The sequence below is a fragment of the Larus michahellis genome, chromosome 7 (assembly GCF_964199755.1).
Source record: "Larus michahellis chromosome 7, bLarMic1.1, whole genome shotgun sequence".
In the NCBI taxonomy this organism is placed as follows: Eukaryota; Metazoa; Chordata; class Aves; order Charadriiformes; family Laridae; genus Larus; species Larus michahellis.
This window is the reverse complement of record NC_133902.1, coordinates 35,265,755-35,291,751: the sequence shown is the minus strand read 5'-3', so window position 1 is coordinate 35,291,751 and position 25,997 is coordinate 35,265,755. Positions and strand designations below refer to the sequence as shown.

At 44.2% G+C, this 25,997-nt stretch overlaps 2 protein-coding genes across 15 annotated transcripts in view; both read left to right on the top strand.

The window, feature by feature from the left end:
- Nucleotides 1-2,114, top strand: part of RAPGEF4 (Rap guanine nucleotide exchange factor 4) — a 163,290-nt gene extending 161,176 nt beyond the window's left edge. For all 6 annotated transcript variants that reach the window (XM_074594113.1, XM_074594112.1, XM_074594111.1 and 3 more), the window contains one exon: nucleotides 851-2,114. In XM_074594113.1, coding sequence (XP_074450214.1) covers nucleotides 851-978 — 128 coding nt within the window. In that variant the 3' untranslated portion in view covers nucleotides 979-2,114. The remainder of the gene's footprint in view (nucleotides 1-850) is intronic.
- Nucleotides 2,115-13,053: 10,939 nt separating this feature from the next.
- MAP3K20 (mitogen-activated protein kinase kinase kinase 20) overlaps nucleotides 13,054-25,997 on the top strand; it is a 96,094-nt gene continuing 83,150 nt past the window's right edge. For 3 of the 9 annotated variants that reach the window (XM_074595175.1, XM_074595173.1, XM_074595174.1), the window contains exons 1-2: nucleotides 13,093-13,274; nucleotides 19,692-19,881. In XM_074595175.1, the coding sequence (XP_074451276.1) occupies nucleotides 19,723-19,881 (159 nt within the window). In that variant the 5' untranslated portion in view covers nucleotides 13,093-13,274; nucleotides 19,692-19,722. Of the gene's footprint in view, nucleotides 13,275-13,642; nucleotides 13,810-19,691; nucleotides 19,882-25,997 lie in introns of those variants that run through there. The other 6 variants (XM_074595176.1, XM_074595177.1, XM_074595178.1 and 3 more) reach the window with 6 other exon arrangements.

Below are 25,997 nucleotides of genomic sequence, written 5' to 3'. Positions count from 1 at the left end.
CAATTAAGGGACCTTTTTTTTTTCTTCCACCATCAAGGTTTTTCTGCCTATGTATCTTTAATTTTAATCTATTAAGCACTAGTGAGGCCTACACATACTTAGAAATGCATGTGGATTTTCACTATACCTAACAAAATGTTAGTATAGGGATGTACCGTATCCAAGTCCCGTGCTTTTTGTGTTTGTGTGTATTTATATATAGTAGATGCTTCAGTGTCTTTATTTTGGAGAAGTTTGAGTTACCTAACCTGTATTTCATTAAAATGTAACCTGTTCACTGTGAAGCTGAAGATACTCAGATTTTAACTCAGTGGTATTTCATAATTGTTGTTGGAGTAGGTATAATGCGGTTATGTTAAGTAATGTAAACAGGCAGTATATTTTGAGGCTCGACTGGGGCAGCCACTGATCCCTACAGTCTTACAGATATTTAATGCTGTGCTAGAAATGGGAATGTTTCATGAAAGGAGGCTTAAATCAATTATATAGTTTTCAATCTGTGTGAAAGCTGCTGGTTCAAAAGCTGATGGGCAGCTTTAAATCATACTAGTTAGCTATATAATTTATAGCTGTTGACTGCTAAGGTGATGTATAAAACCGTAACCAAGGGCCATCAATTTGAGCAAATGTAGCCAAGGATAGCTGAGAGAAAAAGTTAATTTGTGAGGGTAGTAACCAGAAAGACTATCAGACATGGCAGAAAGGTTTCAGAGAGAGCAATTTCCAAATATTTTCTTTTTAACTCACCAGGATCTGGTGTTTCCTGTGACAGCTCGTAAAGAGTTATGCATTCTGTTCAGGCATTTGTTCATTTAAGTGTATCAATCCTACATCGTTTCTCTTTCACCAGATCCTGACGCAGCCCTAACTAATAAGAACCATCAGGATGTTCGGAGCTATGTGCGGCAATTAAATGTGATTGACAACCAGAGAACTTTATCACAGATGTCTCACCGACTGGAACCGCGTCGAGCATAAACATTTGAAGCAATGATGAGAAATGATCTTTTATCCTGTCAAGGTCACTTGTTAAGAACTTCACTTTCTCTGCTACCGCACTGCCACTACAAAAATAAGCAAAAACATATTCTAAGGTCTTAGGCAACGCACAATGTCCCAGCCTGTCAGAGAACTTTGGCTGAGGAAGGATTTATGCACTGTAGCTGTATGGGTGGCCATGTTGTGAACTGTTAATTCTGAAAGTGGAGTAGATGATTTCTCATAGGGATAAAAAAAAGGCGAAAGATAAAATAGAATCGTTGGTGAAAAATGCACAAAAAGCTTCTAACAATTCTAAGGGAGGTAGTGTCTTTCTCTCTAATTAAAATTCTGTATTTTATGATTTATTCTCCAGGTCAGGACCAAAACTGGTCATCAGTTTGGCTTGCCCGGCTACTGTTGACCTCAGTAGGAGATGTATGTAAGCATCTGATGAAAAAATGTAGGTTTAAGAGAGGTCCAAGGTATAGTTCCATTCAGAGAAGACTTACAAATGTTTCCGTTCGAAATACAACAGATACTAAGAAAAATTTCTAATTTTTATCATACTGCCTACTACTGCAAGCAGTGTGGCCATTTCAGAAAACTGACAGGACTGAAAATATTTGGAATGATAAATATATTAATCCGTGTTTACATTTTACTTCTTTTTTTAAACTACCAATCAGGTTTTTACAAAATTCCATTACGGTAGTAAGGTTGTTGAAATCAATAGCATAAAGGTAGCAAAGAACTGGTTCAAAAAGAGCACAATATGTACAAACAGATTTCAAGAGAATAATTTCCTGCACATTAAAACCTTAAACTTCAGCTATAATTAATTGTGGCTGGTTAACACGTATTTTCTGGTCTTAAGCATTTCCAAATATCTTAATTTTCAGCCAATTGTTTTGCACTTTCAATAGACTGTAAATAAATGTTAATGCATTATGTTCTAGAATATTTATTTATGTAATAGCTATTGTGCCAAAATTCAGTTTTATTTATTTTGTTTAGCATGTTATGGGAGTGCAGCTTTTGTCTTTATACTTTGTGTGCTTTTCACGTGTAGGAATTGTGTGATGTAAGTTTTCTGTAAATAACACGCAGTACCTTATTAAATGTAATTGCCGGAAGGGTTTAGTCGCTGGCCTTATTTGCACTTTCAGCTTCATTCCTGCATAAATGCCGATGCTATTAATTGGCCAATACAGCAAACTTCACTTGTCATTTGCTGAGCCTCAAAACCGCAGCTGACTGATGTCCAGCGTGATATGGATGGCCAGTGTAAAGCCAGTCAGAGCCGTCCCTGCCACAGGGGATGGCAGCCTTGCGCTCATGTAACACTACAGTTTTATTAGCTGGTTTCATTAGAGTTCCCAAGGAGGCTCCCTGAGAAGACAGAAAACATTTAAATCGGAAAGGTTTAAATGAAGAAGGGATGTGTGCTTCATTTTCGCTATCTGACTAATTTGTCCTGCTCGGTCACTGATGTGAACACTACAAGTTAGCTCCTCTTGGCCAGGATTTTAGCTGAGGGTGGCTAACTCCAGTGGAGACCTCGGCTGATGTGGCACTCTTCGGTCACCTCAGGGAAGTCCATCAGGTCCTGCAGCCGAGCGGGAGGAGGTGATCTGGCATGTTCCCGTTCCCCTCCAAGATCACTTGTGCCAGCCTGAACGCTCCACGGGACGGCTGTACTGCTGCTGGGCAACCACTGATCGTGGCCAAGCCTGTGCCGAGGGAATGATGATGCTCAAATGGCAACAGGCTTTCCTGTTGCATTCACACTGGCTCTGCTCTGCGAAGCGGGATGTCATAAAACTGATTAAGCCTGAAATTACAACTATTATCTCATAATTAAGCTTCAGAGATGACCTCATTGATATAGCCTACGTTTTGCCTCAGATACAGAGTAGACTTTTCTCGGCATTGAGTGGGGCTGTGTGGAGTCAGTATACACAGACAGATTTTATTTTTTTTATCTGTAAAAATAATCGCATCCTTTTAGTCAAAACATAAATTCTGCAAAAGCTGAGAGTCACTGGGGAAATGCTGACACACAGAACCACTGTCTGCTCAGTACCTGCATCCTGCAAAGGAAAGAATTACACAGTTAAGAAATATTCTGCAGCATGATGAAATAATTTATTTTAACTTTGCTGTCTGACTAGAAGTTCAAGATGATTCAGAGGAAAACCAGCTAATAACATAGAGACAAATTTGTATCTTATTATTTCAAGTGAGAAATATTTCTTATTTCCATTTGTACTGCTCTATGAATATACTTCATATGGCTTTTTCAGATACGGAATCTTCCCAGAAGCAAAGTATGCAGTAGAGTAAACTGCAGGGACACAATAAATTCAAAAGACCTTTTTATCTTTACAATCAATTTATAACATTTGTGAGTTCTTGATTTTATTTGTTCCAGGTTTGTTCCTATTGTTTGGACTTTCATTTATTTCTGCGTTAACTGGTTTATAAAGCTGCCAAGTTTCAGCTTGGCTCTGCACATAGACCGATTCTTCATCCGTTTAGTATGTTTTTATCCCCTTGGTTTATCCTTTTATTCCTTAGAACCTCTAACTGTTTTACTTACTTGTTGCCAACCAACCTCTGTCGTCTAGATATATCCCAGTGATACAAACAGAGGTTTTATGGCACCTCCATATCAACAAACGAATGCAGTTTACCTACTCAATGAAACTGGTATCTGGCATTTTTTAATTTTCCAATAAAGGGTGCTGTATAAATAACAAGTGTTGCTATCTCTGTATCTAACTCATTCAAGTGGCTCAGATAGTTGCTATGGTGCTGATCACAGTCTACATACCTAGAGATTAAACGAATAGAACTCCCTTCTGGCTCTGCGATCCATACTGGGCTCCTCTCGCTCCCTGTGTTGACTTTACCACAGGAAGGCGGCTGTCGATATATTGCTCTTGCTGCCTGAAGTCCAAGCGACTGTTGTAACAGCGGGAAGAATGAAGAGGAGCTCAGGAAACATTGACATGTCAAAACGCCCACACTCCCTTCGCCCCGTGCTTGCAGCTTCTAGTCACAACTTGATCCTGCTCCAGTGGAGAGAAACCCCTTCTCCGCTGGCTCTCGGGGCTGCTCCGTAAGCCCGGGCTCGGATCCTGTGCCAACACAGCCGAGCAAAAGCCAGTCGGGCAATCCCCAGCCCTGCACCGCTCATGGTCCGAACTGCTTTAGCTGTAGCACTTGGCCTGATTTTGGCCCATGACAACGAGCACCGCATGAGAGTGCCCAGCCATTATTTGTGGGGGTGCATAAACCAGGGACCATTTCCAGTGGGAAATATGGACTGGCCTGTCCGGCCAGCCTCCGTCCCCTCCCCGCAGTCCTCCAGCGGGTCGCAGGAGGCTTTGCACCTCCGTCACACCCGCTTGCATCAACAGCATAAATGCTGCAGCACAGCCCCCTCATTTCCACGCTGCAGACTGAAGAAATATAAAATAACGATTATGGCTGAGGGTGATGGGTCATACAATGCCGACAGCCAGTCCGTGCTACTTGGCCTCACGCCCCAGAGCCCCTGTCCCCGTCTGATTTACTGGCAGAGTCACAGCTGTAGTTTTTAGATGAGAGGTGGCCGGGAGAGGTGACCGGGAGGCAGTGTCCACGATAAACATCTGCGGCTGGGGACCACAGAGCCGGGAAGGCAACACCTGGAGCATCTTGGAAAATGTTCTGCATTACCCGGTTCCGCTGCTGACGTGGTTTTTTTTGCTCAAGCAGCCGTTCAGTGCACAAACACCTCTATTTAGGGCTACAGAGCCTGAAGAGCCAGAGGGTGCAGCTCTCCCCTCCCCTGGCACATTTCGCTATTGTTGCTTTGTCAGGATTTGCTGGTTTTCTCAATGAGCAGGGCCAGTGCTGGCCATGGGTGCTGGCCATTGCTAGGAAAGCCAGGGAACAAAGATTAAATCCAGGGAGGCTGAATCCAACGTACTAGGAGGCGGTTTACTGGTACTTTACCAACTTTACCGGTTGGTAAAGACAGGAGCCAAAATATTTTCCCCGGACATCTTGTTCCAACCTGATCAGCCGCAAAGACGTGGTGGTGGCAGATAAAAGAGTTCCGATGTATCTGCAGGACTCTGCAGACAGAGGGTTTGGGTTTTTTCCTCCGAAGGAAAAGGCTGTGCAGGCGCAGAGCCTCTGCAGACCACGTACAAAGAAAGAGACGGAGACAAAAAAAAAAATCCCTCTTTTCAAAGAGACACTGGCAAAACAACCTTTTAAGCACAAGAAGTTTAAATATAATTTAGAAATCTTACAAAATAAGTCAGAGAGAAATCAAAAGGTTTAACCTGCAGGGGTACCAAAAGAGATAATGAATTTTGCTTTAAAAAAAAAAAAGTATTTTAACAAAATGTAACGGCAGAAAATTATAAGTCTAAATTGTTAACATAGCTTCTTAGTAAGGTCAACTGCATAATATACAGTACCTTAACCTCTTCCAGCAATTTTTAAACACCACGCAGCTTAAATAGACTACTTCTGAATTCAGCGGTATTTCTTCTGGGAGCTCTGAATGCAAATCAAGAGGTAATAGTGGAAGAAAATTAAAAGATGTGCTATTCTCATTTCATTTTTTGTACTGATAATAAGGAAAGCAGCATAGAGAGTGATACGGCAAAGCGAACCTCTAACTTGAATAGCTTTTCTTTCACTGTTAATCTGAAATGCATTACACCCTGCCTTTTCAAATAATCATCATGTTCTTTACTGTAGCCTGCATTAAAGTTTAGCAGGCACAAGCAGGCAGCTGTCACCAGAGGTCAAGGTATTAGCAATCAAAGAAAATAATGACCAGATTAAAAAGTTATCATTAAAATTACAAAACCAGAAACTTTTACAGCAGCTTGTCCTCTCACAAACAGAGAGCGGAGCCTCTGGGGCTGTAGCTGTGCCCAGGGAACCCCCGCCACCCTCAGACATCTCCCGGATGGCTGGCCCTTGGCCAGGGGGACGGCAACAGAGTGGTAAATTGTAAATTCATAAAATAATGTAATCCAACCACGGCCTTGGCGGTTTACGACTCAAGTGGTGTGGGGACTCTTGCAAAAAGGGCAAACAAAAAGAGCACGTGCAGCTACAAAATCTATCGTTTGCATCTTGCCGCTGAAGGATATTTCACAGTGCTCATTTTTAATAGGTTTGGCGCTCGAAGGTAATTTCTGAATACAAAAATAAAGTCAGAAAACTACATGAAAATGCACAAAGAATACATAATTACTGACGCAAATTGGAATATTTTTCTTGGAAACTCCATGTAGCTAAAATGTGACACACAGGGGTACTGGTAAGAGCCTGACCTTTATTTCCTGGCCCTAATCCATTTGGGTCAGAGTGACAAAAAGCAAAGCCTTTGTCACATGGCAGGGGTCAGCCAGTCGTGTTTAATTTTTTTCCCCCTTTTTGCTTTCAAATGCAAATAAAGCACATTACCAATGAAAATAATGATTGTAAATGAATACCTCAATTAAAGGAAATTTACATAAAGATACGGAGGATAGAGGTGACAGTAGCTACTCCAACATCCTAACAGACAATAATCCATTTCTTCATCAACTTCTGTCAATAATCATAAGCTTTCTGCTCTCCATGGTTTCCTCATTATAACACCACCTCTTGTGTTTTTAAATAGTTCTTTCTTCAGATGCCTGTCCGAGCCAGCCAGTGAATCCGCTAGCTGCATTTGCCGACTCTTTGTGGTTTTTCGCAGGTGTACATTATTTCTGCGCAGGAGTACGGGCGGCAGCATTGTGGATGTTCTCAGATAACAGAGAGCCAGTGTTGCCTTGGGTTTTCTTTAGATGTCCTCATTCTCTGTAGGACTGACCCTTGAGGGCTGCGGTACTGGCAGGTTGCTGCCGAGTGTCTGTTTGAAATCTAACGTTTCCTTCCATTTGTAATTCCTGCCCTAATGTTTCTCCTGTTCCAGTTGTCTGGCGCGTAACTCCTTTGTGATGCTCCTGATCAGTTAGCGCTCTTGCCAGAAACTAGTTAGAGGTTCGCATGAATTTTTATTTTTTTTTCCTTCCTGTCACAACTAGCCATCGTTAATAGTGTGCTAGTCTTTGGGGGGGGGGGGATTGACCACCTTTTTTTTTGGAAACAGAGGCAAACTGACCGATATAGCTAAACAGATTTATCTAGAATAAGGGCTTTTCTGAGGCAGTCTAAAATTATGGACATTTTCTAGTCTTATTTCATCTCTAAACCCTAAGAGAAAAAGATGTGATCTTCAACAGACAGATTTGTTTCTAATTTATGTGCTCTGCATTAAACAAGCAGCAAAAAAAATGTAAGCTACTAATACTACAGTACATCGTTAACAGGAGCTAATATTTTCTTTTTAGTTCAAACAGACTCCCTGTCAATGGTGGCCAAAGTTTTCATGATTCCAGTCATCACCTTTAATTTCCAAGAAAGGTAAATGTACTAAATAGTCAGACATTAATTAGTTCGAATAAAGAAAACAGCTTAGGATGCTTTAAACCAGCTGCTGAATGTTGTGTGTTGTCACCTTCCTTTGGTGGTCCTTAGGGGAGGAATTGTCCTGCTTCTCCCCAGGCTCCCTACGACCGAGAAACCTACTGGAAAAAAATGACGAAGGAAAGGAAGGGGCTGCTGGTTTGGTGGAGCTCGCAGTGGTGTGGATTAGAAAACACAAGCAGGCACAGCAACAATGAATTGAATACAGCTTTAAAACAAAGAAAACGGTGTTGACCCATACTACATTTCAGAGAAAAAAAAAGTCCTGAAATTGGAACAACAAATTAAGTCTATTGGACAACAAAATTTAATGTAAGAAGGAGTATGAGCTATATATATATAATTAAAAGTATGTAAGGAAATGGTAACTGAGCAAAGCACTAGTGAGTGGATTACAGCTGAGTATAATGATCGGCTAAAAACTGTGGTGCCAGTAAAAGATAAGAAAACCATTCTTGTAAAACAATCAGGAAATGTACCTCGTTAATATTTTGCCATCTCATTGCTATCTCCTTGTTAACTGTATTGACATTTTTGTAGAAGTTATATGTGCTTTTATACCGCACGCATGCCAGATCAAAAGACAAATAGTGTACGAGCTGTAGCCTCTGCCAGTTCTGAAAACCATTTTGCACAAAGCAGGTATTTGATCGACACATAAAATACCCAGCACACACAAGCCTTCTCTGCCACACGAATGCCTGTATTTTATCATTCTATTCTGTACTTAATAATTATGCACTAAATAATTTTATAATTAATTCCTAATTAATATTTTATAATAATATGTTTATGATTTTATGTTAAATACACAATATAGGCCCTTTCACAAAGTCCTTAATTTTCTCTCTCACACAAAAAAAAAACAGATAAGAAAATAACAGCAGAAAAAAATACCATTTGTGTGGGTCCGAGAGATGTACAGTGGTTAGCACGGGCTCTGTCTTTCTTCAACCCCTAGGAAAGTTGGGAATCAGCACAGCAAGGAGCAGGGCTGCGGAAGCAAACAGGAATCATCCCCGGCCGTGGGGGCGCGGGGGCTGCCGGCAGCACGAGGTGGGTGTTCGTGGGTGCACACTCACACTGTTGTTCCTTGGCAGCAGGAAAGGCAGGATTGCCTCTGCGCCAAATCCAGAGGCAATTCCTTAGATTTTCCACTCGCTAGGGCTCGCTGGCTTCGTCTCTCAGGAAGACAAAACACAGCTGATTTTGGCTGCAAGGTCTCTTTTAGTCATGAAACAAACCCTGTTTGTGTTTTGGGGTGTAACCGCAGAGGTGTGTGGTTGCAGCGTACCTGGACATACCTGCATCAACTTCAGGCTGGGCAGCATAAGCCAAAAAAAAAAAGGATGCAGGGAGGGTTTTCAGGTGAGCTACTCGTCAACCTCTTCCAGGTCACAAACCTGATGCTACAAATGGCATAAAATCAGTGCTACCACACTGTTACTGCTACTATTGCTCAAACTAGCTAGACTAACACTAGTGTGTGCTACCGCTACATCCTTCTACAGGGATGTGTGTACAACTTCCCATTCTAGTATATCCCAGGCATGATCCCCACCATGTTTTCTGGCCAATTTTTTAAGCTAGAACCGGAGGCAAGCCCTATCAGCCAGAGAAGCAGAAGCGCTTCAAAGAAACCTCAGTACTGAGCCTGAGCTGAACTCTGAGCCCGTCTTGAAGGAGAACTGAAAAAATACAGAGCAGGTGTCCACCTCCAAATTATCTGTGTCTAGAGTTTCACATACAGTTTAAGCTGGCATAAACGTCCGCTGCTGCTAAAAAAGCACTTCCACGCTCGGTCCCCTCTCAGCTGCTCCTATCAGCCCCTGCTCCTCTCCTGCCACGAGTCTTTGTGCACTTGCCCGACGACCTGTGTTCAGATCTGGGGGAATCATAGAATGGTTTGGGTTGGAGGGGACCTTAAAGTCCAGTTCCAATCCCCTGCCGTGGTCAGGGACACCTCCCGCTAGACCAGGTTGCTCAAAGTCCTATCCAACCTGGCCTTGAACACTTCCAAAACGGATTGCTTCTCCCTGCAGTAGCTTCGCCCCCACAGCCCAGTGCAGCAGGCAGCCCTGCCAAAAGCCTGCTGGCAGAAGGCGAGGTGGGCACTGCAGCCACAGGAACGGGGCTTGCCGGGCAGGGGAGGGGTGTGACTGCTGCTTTTGGCAGGCAGGATGGTTTAAACAACCTGGACGTACGCACGAAACTATGTTTTCCATGTTGAAAGGCGGTGAGATGTCATTGCACACCCAGCGTCGCAATGAGATGTAAAGAGACAATTCATGCAAATCATTTCAACTCCAAAATTGAGTTAAAAGTTGCTAGAGCTGCCTTTATCCTTTGCCAAACGTTGTGGCTTTGCAATAACTTTTGTTAGCTTTTAAATATTTTCTTTTTCTGCCTGTTCCACATAAATGGAAGAAGCCTGGGATTAGGATCAAGTTCTCCAAAACTTAAGAGTTTCTCAGATTGAATTTGCTGCCTCAAAAAAGGGGGAAACCATACCACCATGTGTTGGCTCATTGTTTTATATGGTATTATGACCACCCAAGAAACTCCAGTGACGCCAGTTTCTGATCTTTTCCAGGTAATTTTTCAGTTCTCGTGATAATGGAAAAAAAAAATAATAAGAAAAAATATTGAAAGAGTCACTAGCCAGAGGGCAGAAAGAATACAATCCCCTAATTGCACATCTAAAACCTTGTTGTAATAATTCCAGCCTCACGACAGCGTACCACGGGGGTTGGACTGTCCTCACACAGGCTCCTTGGCTTTTGCTCTCTTGTCCTCTATTAAAGCAAGTGCAATTACGTGTTTTAAAGAGTGGCATGTTAACGCAGTGCCTGATGCAGGCTTGCACTCCTACTCTTGGAGTAGGAAATATTAACCACCCCCTCGTTTCTCATGTGCTACTGGAATGGTTTATTTCTTTCTGCAACCGGGCCTCAAGACAGACATGATAAATCTCAGCTCTGCAGAGGCACTGCCCTGGACAACACACCTGGACAAAGTGCCCTAGGCAAAAGACCTCTGAATGCAAGTACTTCACTCTCTGAAGCAAATGCCTATGAATTGAGTGATTTAACATTTAAATAGACTTTAAAATCATTTGACTAATTGGCAATTGCCTCAGACAGGAAGGATAAACACGTTAGTCACAGCGTTTAAGAGACTAAGTATGTGGCATCTCTCCTCCTCCAGAGCATGAGTTTCATGTGATTTGCATTTGATATTTGTGCTTTCTTTTAAAAAGTGGCACCTTTGATTGACTTTGTCTGGAGAATTATCCAGGCTCACCCAGCAGATCAGTTCACAGGAAAGCACAAGCGCTCTCATATCAGGCAGAAATCCACCTCCTCCTGCCCACCCTCCTCCACTGCCTGTCTGGGCAATGCTGAACCCGCCAGGTGGGCGAAGGGGGTCAACAGCGCCTGCTTTTTGACTTTCTTAGCCTCTTCGTGTACTTACTGCACCGAGTGCTTCAGATCTTGCTGGACTTCACTCCAGTTAGTTATTATGAAATAATACATCTTACTTTATGCCCAGAAATGTATACTTGTGCTACACTGTTTTAAGTTTTTTTTTACCCTCCCTCATGCCAAAATAACACACCGTGGGCTCCGGGGAGACCTTACAGCAGCCTTCCAGTACTTAAAGGGGGCTTAGAGGAAGGATGGGGAGGGACTTTTTGTCAGGGAGTGTAATGATAGGACGAGGGGTAATGGTTTCAAACTGAAAGAGGGTAGATTTAGATTGGATATTAGGAAGAAATTCTTTACTGTGAGGGTGGTGAGGCACTGGAACAGGTTGCCCAGGGAGGTTGTGGATGCCCCATCCCTGGAGGTGTTCAAGGCCAGGCTGGATGGGGCTTTGAGCAGCCTGGTCTAGTGGGAGGTGTCCCTGCCCAGGGCAGGGGGGTTGGAACTAGATGGTCTTTAAGGTCCGTTCCAATCTGAACCATTCTATGATTTGATTGATCAGTAATGTGTTCTTCCATGACTCACCTTGATACCATACATCTTTGTGACGTACAATTAACGTGTATGATTCAGTGTGACGCTGCACACCTTTCTGTGATTCATTGTGCTACACGACTGATTTTTATACGGCAGATCCACACATACATACCACGACAGTCAAAAAGGAGAGGTAACGAGGAGCCGAGGCTCTCCAGTGAATGCAAAACCACAGACACCGGTAGATGAGCTGGGGAGAGTGGTGCGGAGCAATGATGGGCATCGAATCTTGCATGATCCTGATCCAAAAAATGTTGTCACAGCCATGTGATGCGTTTGCCTCAGTAGAAAAATTGTTTGCCCCCCAGTCTTTTGAGTCACTTCCTTTAAGCGTGACTGCTTATTTTCAATTTGCAAAAAGTTTTCTGCAACAGCAGAGTACCTCACTGACATCAAAACGTTTAGATAAGGAAGGGTCTGTGTGGCTTCAGAGGGTGGAGGTAGATTGTCTGTTTTCTTCCTGACCTGAGATGACCCTCCTGAGGACAGCCGGGGAACATGGACAGGGGACGGGGTGGGTTGCACTTGCCAATCAAGTCACAGAATCACAGAATGGCAAGGGTTGGAAGGGATCTTCGAAGATCATCTAGTCCAACCCCCCTGCCAGAGCAGGGTCACCCAGAGCAGGTGGCACAAGAACGCATCCAGGCAGGTTTGGAATGTCTCCAGAGACAGAGACTCCACCACCTCTCTGGGCAGCCTGCGCCAGGGCTCTGGCACCCTCACAGTAAAGAAGTTCCTCCTCATGTTGAGATGGAATTTCCTGTGTTCCAGCTTGTGCCTGTTGCCCCTTGTCCTGTCATCAGGCACCACTGCAAAGAGTCTGGCCCCATCCTCTTTAGATATTGCCCTTCAGATATTGATCAGCATTGATGAGATCCCCCCTCAGTCTTCTCCAGGCTAAACAGCCCCAGGTCTCTCAGCCTTTCCTCAAAAGAGGTGCTCCAGTCCCTTGATCATCTTTGTAGCCTTCCGCTGGACTTTCTCCAGTAGTTCCCTGTCTTTCTTGAACTGAAGAGCTCAACTGGACACAGTACTCCAGATGTGACCTCACCAGGGCAGAGTAGAGGGGGGCGATGACCACCCTTGACCTGCTGTCCACGCTCTTTTTAATGTACCCCAGGAGACCATTGGCCTTCTTGGCCACAAGGGCCAAGTCCTCCTCTTCTTCCACATTCCTAGAAGGAGGACTGGCTATAGCGGCACAGCCTTTTCCTGGGGACCTCCAGACCCCTCTCACCGACCCACACCCACGGCAGCCTGCCAACCCCAGGTGGCACCCAGCACTTGCTCGTGGTAACACCACCCCAGCCCTGGTGGCACGAGAACAACGAAGCAGATTTTTTTTTTTTTTAAATTACCACCACCTGGCCATTCTGGTAATAATTTTAGATAAATTTATCTATAGCGCTCGTCAGCGGCACCAGCCACCGCAGGCCTCAGGCCTGCCCGCCCCACAGGCCGCCCGCCCAGCCCCGGCACCGCGCCCCCTGCAGGCGGGGCGGCCGCGCTGCCCGCTCCCCTCAGGCGCCGGCGGCGGCCTCGCCTCCCCCGCGGGGCTCGGCGCGGGGTGGCGCCGGTGCGAGGCGGCGCGGGGGCGGCGGCGGCGGCTCCAGCTCCCCGGCACCAACCGGAAGCGCGGGGGACGGAGCGGGAGACGCGGTTGCGCCGGTTCCAGCCTCCCTCGGCGGCTGCGGGATCGGCGCCGTTCGGGTCCCGCCAGCCCGGAGTCCCTCGGGGAAGGTGAGGAGGGGCAGGCGGCCGGGCAGGAGGGGCAGCGCGGGAGGCGGCGAGGTGCGTGTTTGGCTGGGAGGCGGCGGGCGGCCGGTGGAGAACGGGGCCGGGCCGCGGGTGTCTCCGCCGGGTTTGACGTTTCCCACCCGCTGAAGCAACTTTGAAAGTCCTTGGGCGGGGGGGGGAGGCGCTCGGCCGCCCCGGCGGCGCGGCCTGACCTTGCGTCGCCCCGGGCAGCAGCCACCGCCTGGGCCAAATCCCCCCCCACACCGCGGGAGGCAGCGGTGGGGCGGGGGTCCCGCCGGGGCCGGGGGCTGGGCCGTGCCCGGTGGTGTCCGCCGAGGGGCAGCCGGAAGGTTGGGGGGCGGCGGGGCGGGGAGGGCCGCAGGCGGGAAGGGTGCACTTCCGAGCGGGTGGCGGCGGGACGGGGACCCTCTCCCGCCCCCCCGCTCCTCTGACGGTGTTTCAGACGAGTTCGCTGCGCCTGCACCTGCTGCGTTTTCCTGGCGTTTTGGGCATAAAATCTCTCAGGTTGGACTTTGAGGTGTGACTTTCCTTCCCCTCCGTTTTTTCCTTTTCCCCCTCATTTTTATAAGTGAACTGGCATTCTTTTGGTTTTTTTTTCTGTGTTCGCTCAAGTTCATTCCTTTCCACCAGTACTCCTTTTTTTTCAGCGTGCGTGTGTGTGAGCCATCCCATTACCGCTCTATTCAGCCTGCTTTGCTGTGGGTTTTAGTGACAGAGCCACCAGGAAAGCCCTGGATCATTACTTTTTCTAAATTCCAGAAGCAGAAATAATTTGAAAGCACTGGATTAACTGGGTCACTGCCTGAAAACATCATAGCTTTCCGCTGGAGGCACGCGGTTAGATGTTTTCAGGACTTTGCCCTGAAATCGTAAGTCCTCAGAAGCCTACTTGTTTTATCTGCCAGTAATGTGCTTTGCATACCGGTGGCAGCGTGTGAATAATGGTAACCCTGGAGAGCCCGGCTTGCCCATGGAGGAGACGACAGAACCGTTGACAAAACCAAGGCCCGGATCCTGCCGTGGTGCCTGTGTGGGACCGAGAGGCTCCACGGGCCAGGGTGCAGGTGTAGCCACCTTGTCCTTCATGCGCGTTGTTGCATGCGTACTCCTGGCAGACATCACTGACAAGCTGTAAGGTATAATGTAAGCGAAGTGAGCAGTTGACGGTTTCTCCGAGATAAAATGTTTTCTGTTTAAAGTGAAGCCTTTAAACCCTTCAGTCCTTGCCATTGACACAGCTTGGGTTGAAAATAGTTCTTTTCCTGAAGTGCTCAAACTGTTTAGGCTGAGTTGAGCTCTTTTTCCGTAGCACTGATGGTTATATAAATTCAAATAAAATTAGAAATGTTATTAATGGAAGGTATGCAGAATTCTTAGGTTCTGACAAAGGGCAGGCTCAAATGTTGTTGCTTCTGTAACTAAGGTAGGCAGAGCCATGCTTCCAGCCTCACCCTCTGCAGGGCTGCTGCTCAGTCCGATGGTGAAAGTTTAGGAAACTGTAGGGGTTGTTGACTTCATTTTAATTTACTGGGAGATTAGAAGATTAGGATATATTTAATTTGGACGTGCGCTTGGAGTTTGTTTGCATCTTATCCATCAGCAGTTCATGATATGATTAAGGGATCTTTTATTTATAAATATTTCTTTCTGCATTATCTCTCATAGCTCGATATCAGTATAACTCCTTGTCTGTTTAGACAAGAGGGCGGTTAACCCTGTTTTGGGGTTTCAGTGTTTTTTTGCTGTTGTTTTTTCTTTTTTTAAAAAAGGTGCTAGATAAATATGCTGCTGCTGCAAAAAGTCCAGGTTGTCATGCTCAAGGACTGTAGGCCTTGTTGGATACAAAGGATGATTTGGGTCTAAAAATGGATGGTCAAAGATCTTGAAAGCAAATGGGCTCTTTTGCCAAATAAGGAAACTTGGCACAATCTGCTGTGTATTTTAAGATAGCACAAGTGTAGTGTGCTACTACTTTATTGGCAATATGTTGGCAGCAGGCCTTCCTGAAAGAAGCACAGAATCCTGCTTTGTGGAACCACACAATGAAGTGAGGGTGGCATGTTGCGTGCTTGTTCCCTTTAATAAATTACAAATCCTGAAGTAATCGAATGTTTAAGCAGCGTCAGGTGCACGTGCAAGGTGAGGGATGCAATTTTCAGTTCTGCAGCCACGCACCGAGCAAAATATGAGTTGCAGTTACTGTGCAATTTGTGCTAAATTCTTTCCTGCCTCTAACTTGCAAGTCCCTGAGTGGAAGCTCTCTGTACTCCGGGAGCAGTAGCTGAATGATGAGTAGTGGGGTCTTCTGGCTTGTACATCGTGTGAAGCAGAGAGTTGGCACGGCAGCACTTCCCCAAGGGCGCAGGCTCTTTCTGGGGAGCTGGAGTGTAGGAGTGAACATGTCGGGTTCTTCCAGGGTCGCTGGGCTAGGATGCTGGGCAGCGGGCAGCAGGGTCAGTTTGCAACTTGGGGATTCCCTCCCCTTGGGAGGGTCTGCGGGGAGCAGCAGGTGTGGGACCCCAGCAGGGCCCTGGGGAGGGGCCCCCGCGCCGGTTGCTCCCCCAAAATGCTGTAATCACAACAAGCCAGTGATGGTGGATGGTTTCCTACACCGAGCACTTATTACCGTACTGAATTAGGCTGCTTGTGGCTTAATAGCTTGCTGCAAAGTGACTCTGCATAATAGAGACTTGACATGTTAAATACTAATGTTAAATAATGTTAAATAGTAACCCGACGTGTTAAATACTGCCAAATGGGGATCAGATCTGTTTTTTTAGTGTGAAATGAACAGCTTCTAATATCACGCTCAAATAAGTTATTATGAGGGGAAAAAAAAAACCTCACACATGTAAGTTCTTGCATGATTACAAGCTCGTGTTAACCATTAGAAATAAAACAGAAGGAGAAAGTTCCCCCCCACCTTGCCCCAAGATCCCATAGGAATAACTGAAACAACCAGCAGTTGAATTATTTCTTCGAATACCTGTCATTCACCCTTTCTGAACTGTCACATTTTCATTTCATCGACAACAAGCAACAAAGTCAGTCGCTGTAGTGTTGCCCACTCCTACACCGTGATAGTGGTTAAACACTGGGAACTGTGTTAGCGGGGAAGGAGGGTGCTGGTGACAAACCTTTGTTACGCTGCATGTGGGGGGAATTGCTGTAATGCCCCCAGCCCCAAGGCTGGAGACCCTGTTGCAGAGGATTGCTCTCTTGGCTGCGAAAGTGTAAGATGCAAAGAAGTGCCACACATTGTTGGAATGATGCACTTATTTCAGATGCACGTCTAACTCTATGGAGTTTAATGAAATACCTGATTTATTTTTTTTCCCCTTAACCAATGGTGTAAACTCAGATTGTTAAGTATCTTTTAAAACAGGATGACAAGTTAATAACTGTGTGTGGATTTGTCACATGCAGTTGTTACTCTAAACAGTTGTTTTCTCAAACATAACAAAGGGATTGATCTGTCTAATTGAGGATTAACTACCTTGCATCCCAAAACATGCAGTAATATTTAAACAGGTCTGTTCTTTCATCTAGAAGGAGAAAACTGTATACCTAACTTACGCTGTCATTAATTACATATCTCTAAATAGAAGAGTGCCCCATGTAAATCTCCTCTGTTTTCTCTGGAAAAAAGCATGTGGAAGAACTTCATACAAACCAATGAATCATTCTTTAAATTATATTACTTTATTGTATGCTGGTGCCTATAGCATCTGCAGCTGATTGAGCGCTGCAGACAAATTTGAAATTAGGGAAGTGTTAAAAGAACGAACAGTAGCTTCTGCGAATGCTGTGCTGGGCACTGCGTTGGGATTGTATAAATGTTTAGGTAAAGTTTTAAGCAGCAAGGAGGACACGTCAGAAAAGTACTCGCTTGTCGTTGCCAAGTGTCCGGTGTGCATGGTGTACCATCTCGAGGTCTGTTTTCTGTGGAATCTTGGAATAGCGTCTTGTTCTATGTTAGCGTAACTTTCAGAAGTCAAATAATTCACTTGTTTATGTGAATGATTTGGTTCTTCTGGGTGAACAATAGTTCAAAATAGTTTGACAGCTCTTCAGAACTATTGAATTCAGATAGTGAAGGCCAGAAATATTTGTTTCTTTTGATGTATTTCTCTTTTTGCTTGATTTTCTGTTCCTTCTGCCATCCCAAATGCAACCATCTGTTATCAGCTGTTCACACTTTCGTGTTAAATTTATGGTCCAGTCGGTGCATATGCTTTTGCCTATGAGTAACATTACTCTTCTGAATAATTCTCTTGTCAGTAAAGAGATTATTCACTGGAGCATAATTATCCCTGTGCATAAACGTGTGCAGGGCTGTGGCCTTAAATCGTGAAGTCTCTGGGTTGGGAGGCTGACCTGGTTTATTTGTCTGTGAAATGTCACATATGCTTGAGACACTGTGTACACAGCATTAGCTTGGAGCAACTGCTGGAGTAAATGAGGTAAATGAGGCAAATGAGCTTTTTTTTCTGAAGACCTGCTAATTAAGCAGCACGGGCAAAGAAGCAAAAAGTTAAAACTGCCTTTGCTACCCTCCTGATTTGCAGGAGTAACCAATGTCCTTTCCCTTGAGCTTTCTCTAAAGAACATGCATGCAGGGCGGTGCAAAAGATGACTCTGAGATGGCAGGAAACCTAACGACAACAGTGACAAGGTTATAACAAGAACAAAAGGTCAGCAGAAGAGTTCAGGCACTCATATTGGGGAAGGAGCTGGCAGGGTACTGGATGAATGGACTTTATTTCACGTCCCACGGGTAACCCCTGCTCTGACTCGCAGAGCTGGGGAAAGAGCACTCGTGTTCCCTCACTGAGAGCTTTTCAGGCTGACTGTCGGCAAAAGACGTGCTTGGAGCCTGCTCCCTCCTAAACAGGATGCCGTCTGTAAACATAATAAAGTTGTCATGGTGTGGTGAGCGCTTGCCTCTACCCTTATGGGTGGTGAAGAGATTTAAAACGAAGCAGGCAGTTTCAGAAAAGGCTATATGTTATCTTATGCAGTATGTAGAAAAAAATGTCAGTATCTTCATCTCATTTGGAGAATAGCTGCAACCAAACGGTGCCAGAAATTTGTAGTCAAATGATACCTCAAAATTTTCATCAGATTAGCTGCATGATCAGGAGAGAGCTGGGGGGGGAGAAATTATGTCTTTGTGCTTGTAACAGATGGGACTGGGATGAAGAGGGTTCGGCAGTCAGCAGAGCTAGGTGTATTACAGGTGCATTTCCCAGCCTCGGACAGCACATAATGTGTGGATTCCATCTCAAAAAGCCCTGTGGATTGGAGGCTCCCAGAAGCCACAGTATGTTTTGATACTATAGTTAGACTGGTATAATTGGAGGTGTGATTTTCACCAGCAACCCAAAGTCTCTGTGTCTTTTTTTGGCTTGTTTTATTCAAACCCATCTCTTTCATTTTATGCTGATAAGTTTACTTTCATTAATTGCAAGTATAGTAACTTTTGCTGATAATTAAAACTGCTTTGTTTTAACTGGTGCATCTGAACCATTCCTGCAGCAGGCTTGCCGATGGTTCTGGAGGATGCTGTGTCCTGCAGTCCCTCCCACTAAGGACCTAAACCTTCCGAATCTTACACCATTAAAAAAAAAAAAAACACCTAAAGTTAGTCATTGTTCATGCATTTAGGTGATAATGTTTCTTGAAATTCACTACGGGCATAAGCTTAATCACTGTGAAATCTCCGAGGAGGACGTTCTGTTCCCCTGGCAGCCAACATGGGATCATCTCCTGAAACTGCCGACACCAACCCTGGCACAGGCTGCAGAATTTCACGTATTGTAACCCAGATGAATTACCCTGTCCTTGCGCTTTGTTGTAACACGCGAACAGAACTGAGTCACTCGGGCAGAGACGTTGGCCCTGGCCAGGTTTTCCCACATCCTTGCGCCGTGGACTGTTGCCTCGCCCAGAGCACCGGCAGCCTGCGCGGTGCGTGCCGAGGGGTGGCCGTGGCGGCGGCAGAGCCGGCGTGCCTGGCATGCCTCAGCTTCCAGGCAAGCTCCCAGTGGAGAACGCGCTTCCCGGCCGCCGGCGTGCTTTGCTCGCCTCGGGGAGGGAGGCAGCGCGCCTGCCTTTCGCAGAGCTGCTTCCAAGGTGTTTGGGGAAACGTCAGTATTGCTCTGAGGAATATTTTTAGTCATTTCTATCTTCCCAGCTGCTCCTAATAACTCGTGCAAATTATGCAAACATTTGCACAGCCTGTTGGAGTGGGAGTTCCCAGGCTCTTCTCCCGTGCCCCGTGGATTTTACTCTGACGTGTTCATGGCAACTATTCTGGTTTTGGGGTGTCTGAGCATGGGTAAGAAAGTCCATAAATCTGCAAAGCATATGTGTTAATGAAAGCTTTTCTCTTCACAGGTTTTGCTGTGGTATATTTTGTCATTATGAGATGTCGTCTACCAGTGCTTCATTTGTGCAAATTAGATTTGATGACTTGCAGTTTTTTGAGAACTGCGGTGGAGGGAGTTTCGGGAGTGTCTACCGAGCCCGATGGATTTCTCAGGACAAGGAGGTGGCTGTAAAGAAGCTGCTCAAAATAGAAAAAGAGGTAAGAGTTTATTTTTCATTCACTTAAATTCTTTTCTAGTGTCTTCCATTCTCTAGCTAATTGAGGCAAACTACCTTGAGCTTTTTGTCTGTTTAATTACAAAACTGGATGACGTTACAATAAAGACATACTGAGGGGGCCCCAGCCAAGGCTGTCTCTGATTTAAAGCATTATTGTTTTACTGTTTACTGTCCTCCCCCACTTTTCTTGTTTAGCAGCTCCTCTCTGCCCTGGCCCTGAGGAGAGGAGAGCTAGCTAGCTGCACCTGTGGAGCTAGTAATTTCCCTTTGGTACTGCTGGGCATGTTGCTAGTTAGAAAGAGGTGATGTTCACTGTCTTTCCCACTTCTGTTTTCTCCTCTTTACATCTGGTCTCTTAAGTGCTGTGGTTCGCGTCTGTGTGTTCGGTGTAGGCTTAGTGTGTGTTGCTCAGCATTGTCCCTTCCCTGCCTGCTACAGGCTTTAATCTGGGGCCCCACTAGCTCTGAGTTAGTCACGGCCACACTTGGGCTTGGTCTCATCTTGCAGTGAGGTTTAAGCCTAATGAGCCACCTTCCCTCGCAGCATCCTGTGCACCTGGAAAGGTGGACAGGTCCTTGGCAATCAGAGAAAGCAGAATTAACTTACTGCACCTTTACCAACTAAGGTTGGTTTGAGAGTTTTTTTTAAAAAGATTTTTAGGTTTACCTAAAAATCCTCTTAGCCCTCAGCTTTGTGCAGTCCCAGCAGAGAGACAGTGTATGTGATTGTCACAGTGCTTCAGTCTGCCTAGTGGTCACCACTGCTGATGCAGCAGTGAGGACACACCGGTGTAGTGATGGACAGCACGGTTATTGCACTGCTGTTCCAGTGTGATCATATCTAACTTGTATACAATATCCTCAAAGTATTTTAGGAAGACAGTTATAACCTGGAGGACAGCAGAGCAGCACCAGGGATAATATGCTCGGTAAATAATGAGACACCAAAGTTCATACACTGCTGCAGCAACCAAGTTTGTGTCATTATATCATGCTTAGTGGTGTGATAAGCATGTTTGGTCATGATTAAGCAAGTTGCTGTCTGAAATAACATGGAAGGATCTCATGATTTTTTCCAGGATGGTGGGAGATGTACACCTTCTGTCCAATGTCAGTTTGTACTGTTCTCTTCTATTTCTACTATTTGTTAATATCAAAAGATAGACAAGTAAAATGGATGCTATGCAGTATCAGTCGTGCGCTCCTTAAAAATCAACTGGTTCGCTGATCTCAGTAGTTGTCAGTGAGGTATCTGTTGAATAGATGTGTTTCTGGTGGGATTACACAGGACTCTGCTAGATGCGTTGCTAGGTACTTCAAGCGTTTTTGGAAGAAAATTTAAAAACAATATTACTACATCTTGTGGTGGCATTAAACCCTCGTGGAATGGGAAACGATGGAGAAGGTAGGACAGTCATATGTATTGCTTGACACAGTTGGACCATTCAACAAAAATATTTTTTTTTAAACCATCGAAATACAGTGTTCAGCTTGTAGTAATGAGGAACACAGGTTGCACACTAGGAAAAGGAAACTCTGTGCTGGAAAGAATTTAGTGTGATTTAAGGGTTTATTTAGGGATTAATGAAGACTCGCAACTCATTAAGAGCTCATATCATGGTGCTGTTAGGCAAATTAGTTTAATGCTCTTGCATATCCAAATGAGGATCAAGTCATTTCTAAGAACCAGGTGTGCTTTATCTTGGTATGTGGCACTGGGGAAGTGGGTGTTAGGCAGTAGGTGCAGGCCCGGTTCTGTCATGTTTAAAAGAATGTAAATGAACTGGAGGGGCAGCCCAAGTGGGGACTGCAAAACACCCTCAAAGAGTGGAAAGTAGAGGGGCTGTAGGGGAGTGTGTGTCAGAAGGGGCTGATGGACATTATCCATCAGGATGAGTTGACAGAAGAGGAGGAAAGTGCTTTCCAGCCCAAAATTGTTTATTTTCCTTCAGACTGGCCATCATTTGCAGTTTAAACTAACAAGACAGGTTATAGTTGGGAGCAGCAGAGTGTGCGCACCTTCTCCTGAAAGTTTTCTGGGGAGGCAGCAGAGAGGCAAGTGTTGATGCCTTAAATAGGTTTAGCGAGTTTTGCCAGAACTTGTTTGTCAAAAACCCTAGAGAATTAAAAAATGAGAGCTTGTTTACAAAAACTGCATTTTCATGTGGAGAAAATGCTGGGCTCGTTTAATCTAGTGCAAAAAGTTATTACAAGAACTAATGGTTGCGATCTGAAGCCAGGCAAATTAGAATGGGAAATAAAGCACAAATTATAAGGAGTGAGGATGAGTAACGCTTGGAGCAGACTACAAAGGGAAGGAGCAAAGATGAAGAATCCTTTCCATCTCTTCCATGTCTTGACATTGAGATGTCTTTTTGCACAATTCTTTTTGGTCAAGTTGTTAAGCTCAATGTGAGAGCAGCTTGCTGGTGTAGTGGCCTGCGATGTCCCAGAGGCCAGCCTCAGTGACCTGAAGGTCTCTCCTGACCCTAAAGGCTGTCAGTCTGTTCGCATACATAGTATGCAGGATGTTTGTCTGTAGTGATGACAGTAAGGAACATCTGTGACTGAACTGTGCTGAAAGTCAATGGTGGGTCAATGGCTTTTCTGATAGGAATAGAAAAATAACTTGCCGTAACTGTAATATATCTGTGTTTAGTAGGTGTTTGGATGGTTTGTGTTTAATCCAGAAAACTAATTGGTACCCTTTCTGGTTTGTTTGAAAGGAAGTGTCCTTTTAACTTCATGACTGATTGTCTTGTATTTCTGTTAACTGCTGCCAGTAATCCATAACAACTGATTAAAAAGAAAACAGAGGAGAGTTGGGAAAAGCTTGCTCAGAGGAATTTCGTGCTAGCCAAGTACAAGGGCACAAGCCAAGTCAATAGAGCTGTGGTATCATTCTGCAAATATGTTGTATCTGTGTTTCATTTTATTAAACAAGCCAATCAAAACCAACAAAGATCTTGAAGGCTTTATATTAGCCAACTGGCTAACAAGTCCTAACATGTGAAACAAAGCGATTTTTGTTCCAGTATATAGCAGCATATCGTACTAAAATACGTGCTCAGAAAAACTTTTAAGTACGTGGAAGGGTGTTGCTCAGGCAGATTTCTTTAAAACTCTTTAAAATTTGAGAAATGGGAAGACCTCGGCAAGGCATTAACTTTTCACAAACAGGCGGTAAAATGTGACTGTGCTGGAAGAGGCGTGTGTTTATGTGAATAAAATGTAGCTAAATGCAGCTAAATAGGTGTGCTGAGAAAAACAAATATGTTGCAAGACCTTGATTAGAGTATCAGATCTGAAACTCTGGACAAGACTTCTCCTGATTAAGTAAGCCATAGGAGTGTGTCCTGAGTGATTAAATAACAGCAAAAACAAAATTAAATTGCTGTTTTACCATCTAGACCAAGCATTTAGCAGTTTTAGTTTTTAAGCAAGGAGTTCCTTGTGAATTGTTTCATGGAAAATCAAACTATCAGCATAATGTTTATGATGCACGTGGGGGGAGTAGAAATGTAATAGGATGTGTGCTTGCTCCTTTTGCCCTAAGTGATAATTATGTGCGCTCATTGAAGAAAATCGCACACTTAATACTTAGGAAGTTATTTGCTATTTTTGTGAATGATTTATACGAATTATTGGATAAGCCCATGATTTGGCTCCCACTGAAATGAATGGGAGAGATTGGGCCCAAAGGCCTTATTCTGCGAACTGCTGGCAGTTCTTTTGACTCCATTGTCTTGAGCTGGAGCAAAATGTTACAACCTGTTTTTTATGCCTCGCCACGTTACATTTTCACGGAATAGCACCTCCTTCAGTTATCTGTACGTCTCTGACTTTCCCCTGTTATTTGTCACTACTTTTGAAGGCTGTGCTTTTGGTGGCTGCTTTTGGGCAGCTGGCATCTGATCTCGAGTGTGGTTCTGCACCAGGAGACTTTTTTACTGCTGGAATTTTTACCTGAAATTTGAATTTAATTTTAATGTCACTGCTCTTTGGAAGTATTCTGTGATCCATGAACTGTCTCTGTACTATTGAGGGACAGCAGTATTGCATCTGATTTGCTTGCTTCAGCAGTGACAAGCACAGTATATAGGTAGAAGATTGTTTGATTTCATGCAGTACAGATGTTCCTGGATTCCTTCAAAATGCTGGTGGTTATCTATGTGAACTGCAGGAGAGAGGTGGAAAAAAAAAAAAACCAGTAAAATGTAACTGTAATCTTATTGGGAAATAATTCTGGTGAGTTAACAAAACTAACTTGTGGATAAAAGATGTTAAATTGAGTGGGATTAACTGTGCATGCTTTGTTCAGTCATGTCTGTGCAATGCATTTGAGTTTTACGAGGTTCAAAAATAAAAACGTGTTTTTACTAGTTTCAGTGCTGTATTGCTGTGAGTCTGACTACCATGGAAATTAATTTTATATTGTCAGGTTTTCTTGTATGTAATACATGTGCAGTAAGCTTTAGGGGATCTTCTAATGCTTCATAAAACTTTTCATGTGGAATATAAGGCAGCTTGTTCACTTTTTTGATTTTTTTTTTTTTTTTTTTTATTAATGATCCGCTTCTGGAAGGGACTGTCCAGAAAACATGGATTGTGCCTGTACCTTCCGAAGGGGATGAGTTAAGTATAACCACATGCGTGTCACTGGGCTTACCTCACTCATGTTTGTAGTCCTAAAAGAGAACGTGTGGTAATTTTAATGTGGGTCATGAGAGTAAGGACTGGGAATGACTTTCAAGAGTAACAAGAGAAAAACAACAGAGTGAAATAGAGTAAAACAAACCAAACCAAACTGAAATTGATACTTAGCCCTGACAGGACTAAAAATAGCAGATGTTCTTTTTGCTTGCAGTTTATAGCTGGTATGGGTGCTTGGGTGCCAGCCTTGAATGACTCTCCACACTGGGACCTAGCTGAAATGAAGGGCAACTTTGATGCCTTTTTTATTATTTTATTAACTCTTTCTAGGAGCTCCTACTCCCTTGCCCCTCTCATGACTGAGTCAGCAAGTATTGAGGGTGATTCAAGGTAACATTTGCCAGGAAAAGGCTGGATTTACCTGGTTCCAACTCGGAGCAGGGGGATGACAAACCCTGTGTTTGCAACCCATGGTTCTTCGTTGAGGGTGCTATTGCTAATGAAGGGTGAGAGTGTGGGCTATATAAAGGTACGTAAGGTGTAGGAGTCAAATATATGAACTTTCCAGAGATCTGTGTGCCTATATTGGAAAATTACGTAGTTCGCAAAAAAAGAAAGGTTGTATATCCCTAGAGTAAGTGACCTCATGGGAACCCTTCCAGCCTCATATTCACTTAAAGAAATACTGCTGTTATCTTGTTAACAGCTAAAAGGAAATAAAACTGTATTTATTATACCAGAAGGGTGTCTTAAAATATCTTTGTGTTTTACTGAGTGGTTATTTTGCAGGGTTTTCTGTTTCTTTTTTATATTTTGGTGTAGGAAATGGTTTAGAGCACTCCTTTTCATGCTGACTAGGGTATTGTCAAAAGCTATTGAGAGGATACTCGGTACCCTTTCTAGAATGTGGAAGTTGTCACAACGTGGAAGCTGTTGTATATTCTGTATCTTGCAGAATAAATTGTTTTGGATAGGAGGAGAGACTTCTGCAATAAATCTGACTGCTTCTGAGTTTGCCCTACTCTTGGCTTTCATTCAAGAGAGATTTTCTGGAGGACTTTATTTTGTAAATGAATATCACGTTTTCAGGTGTAAAGAAAGTCACTGCATTAGATTTTCTTAGTGGTTGCTTTGGATGAGACTGTATCGTAAGTGTCGAGTGGCATATGTGTTGCAACCAATATGGTATCAAGACCCCATTGGTATTTGGGAGATAGCAGTATAATGAACGATGGTGTAGCATTGCCAGAATACAATTATTCTTGGGAAGAATAGGCTTTGGTTTCATTTTGCCTGTCTTAAGAAGAAACTTCATTCGTCTTCATCTCTGCTCCCCAAAACGATCTCAGAAGTGTAGCAATCCAGGCACAGAAACGTGTTTGTATTTTGCTACATTTTATTGTAGTAGATTTTTTTTTTACTTGGGTATTTAACCATTTTTATA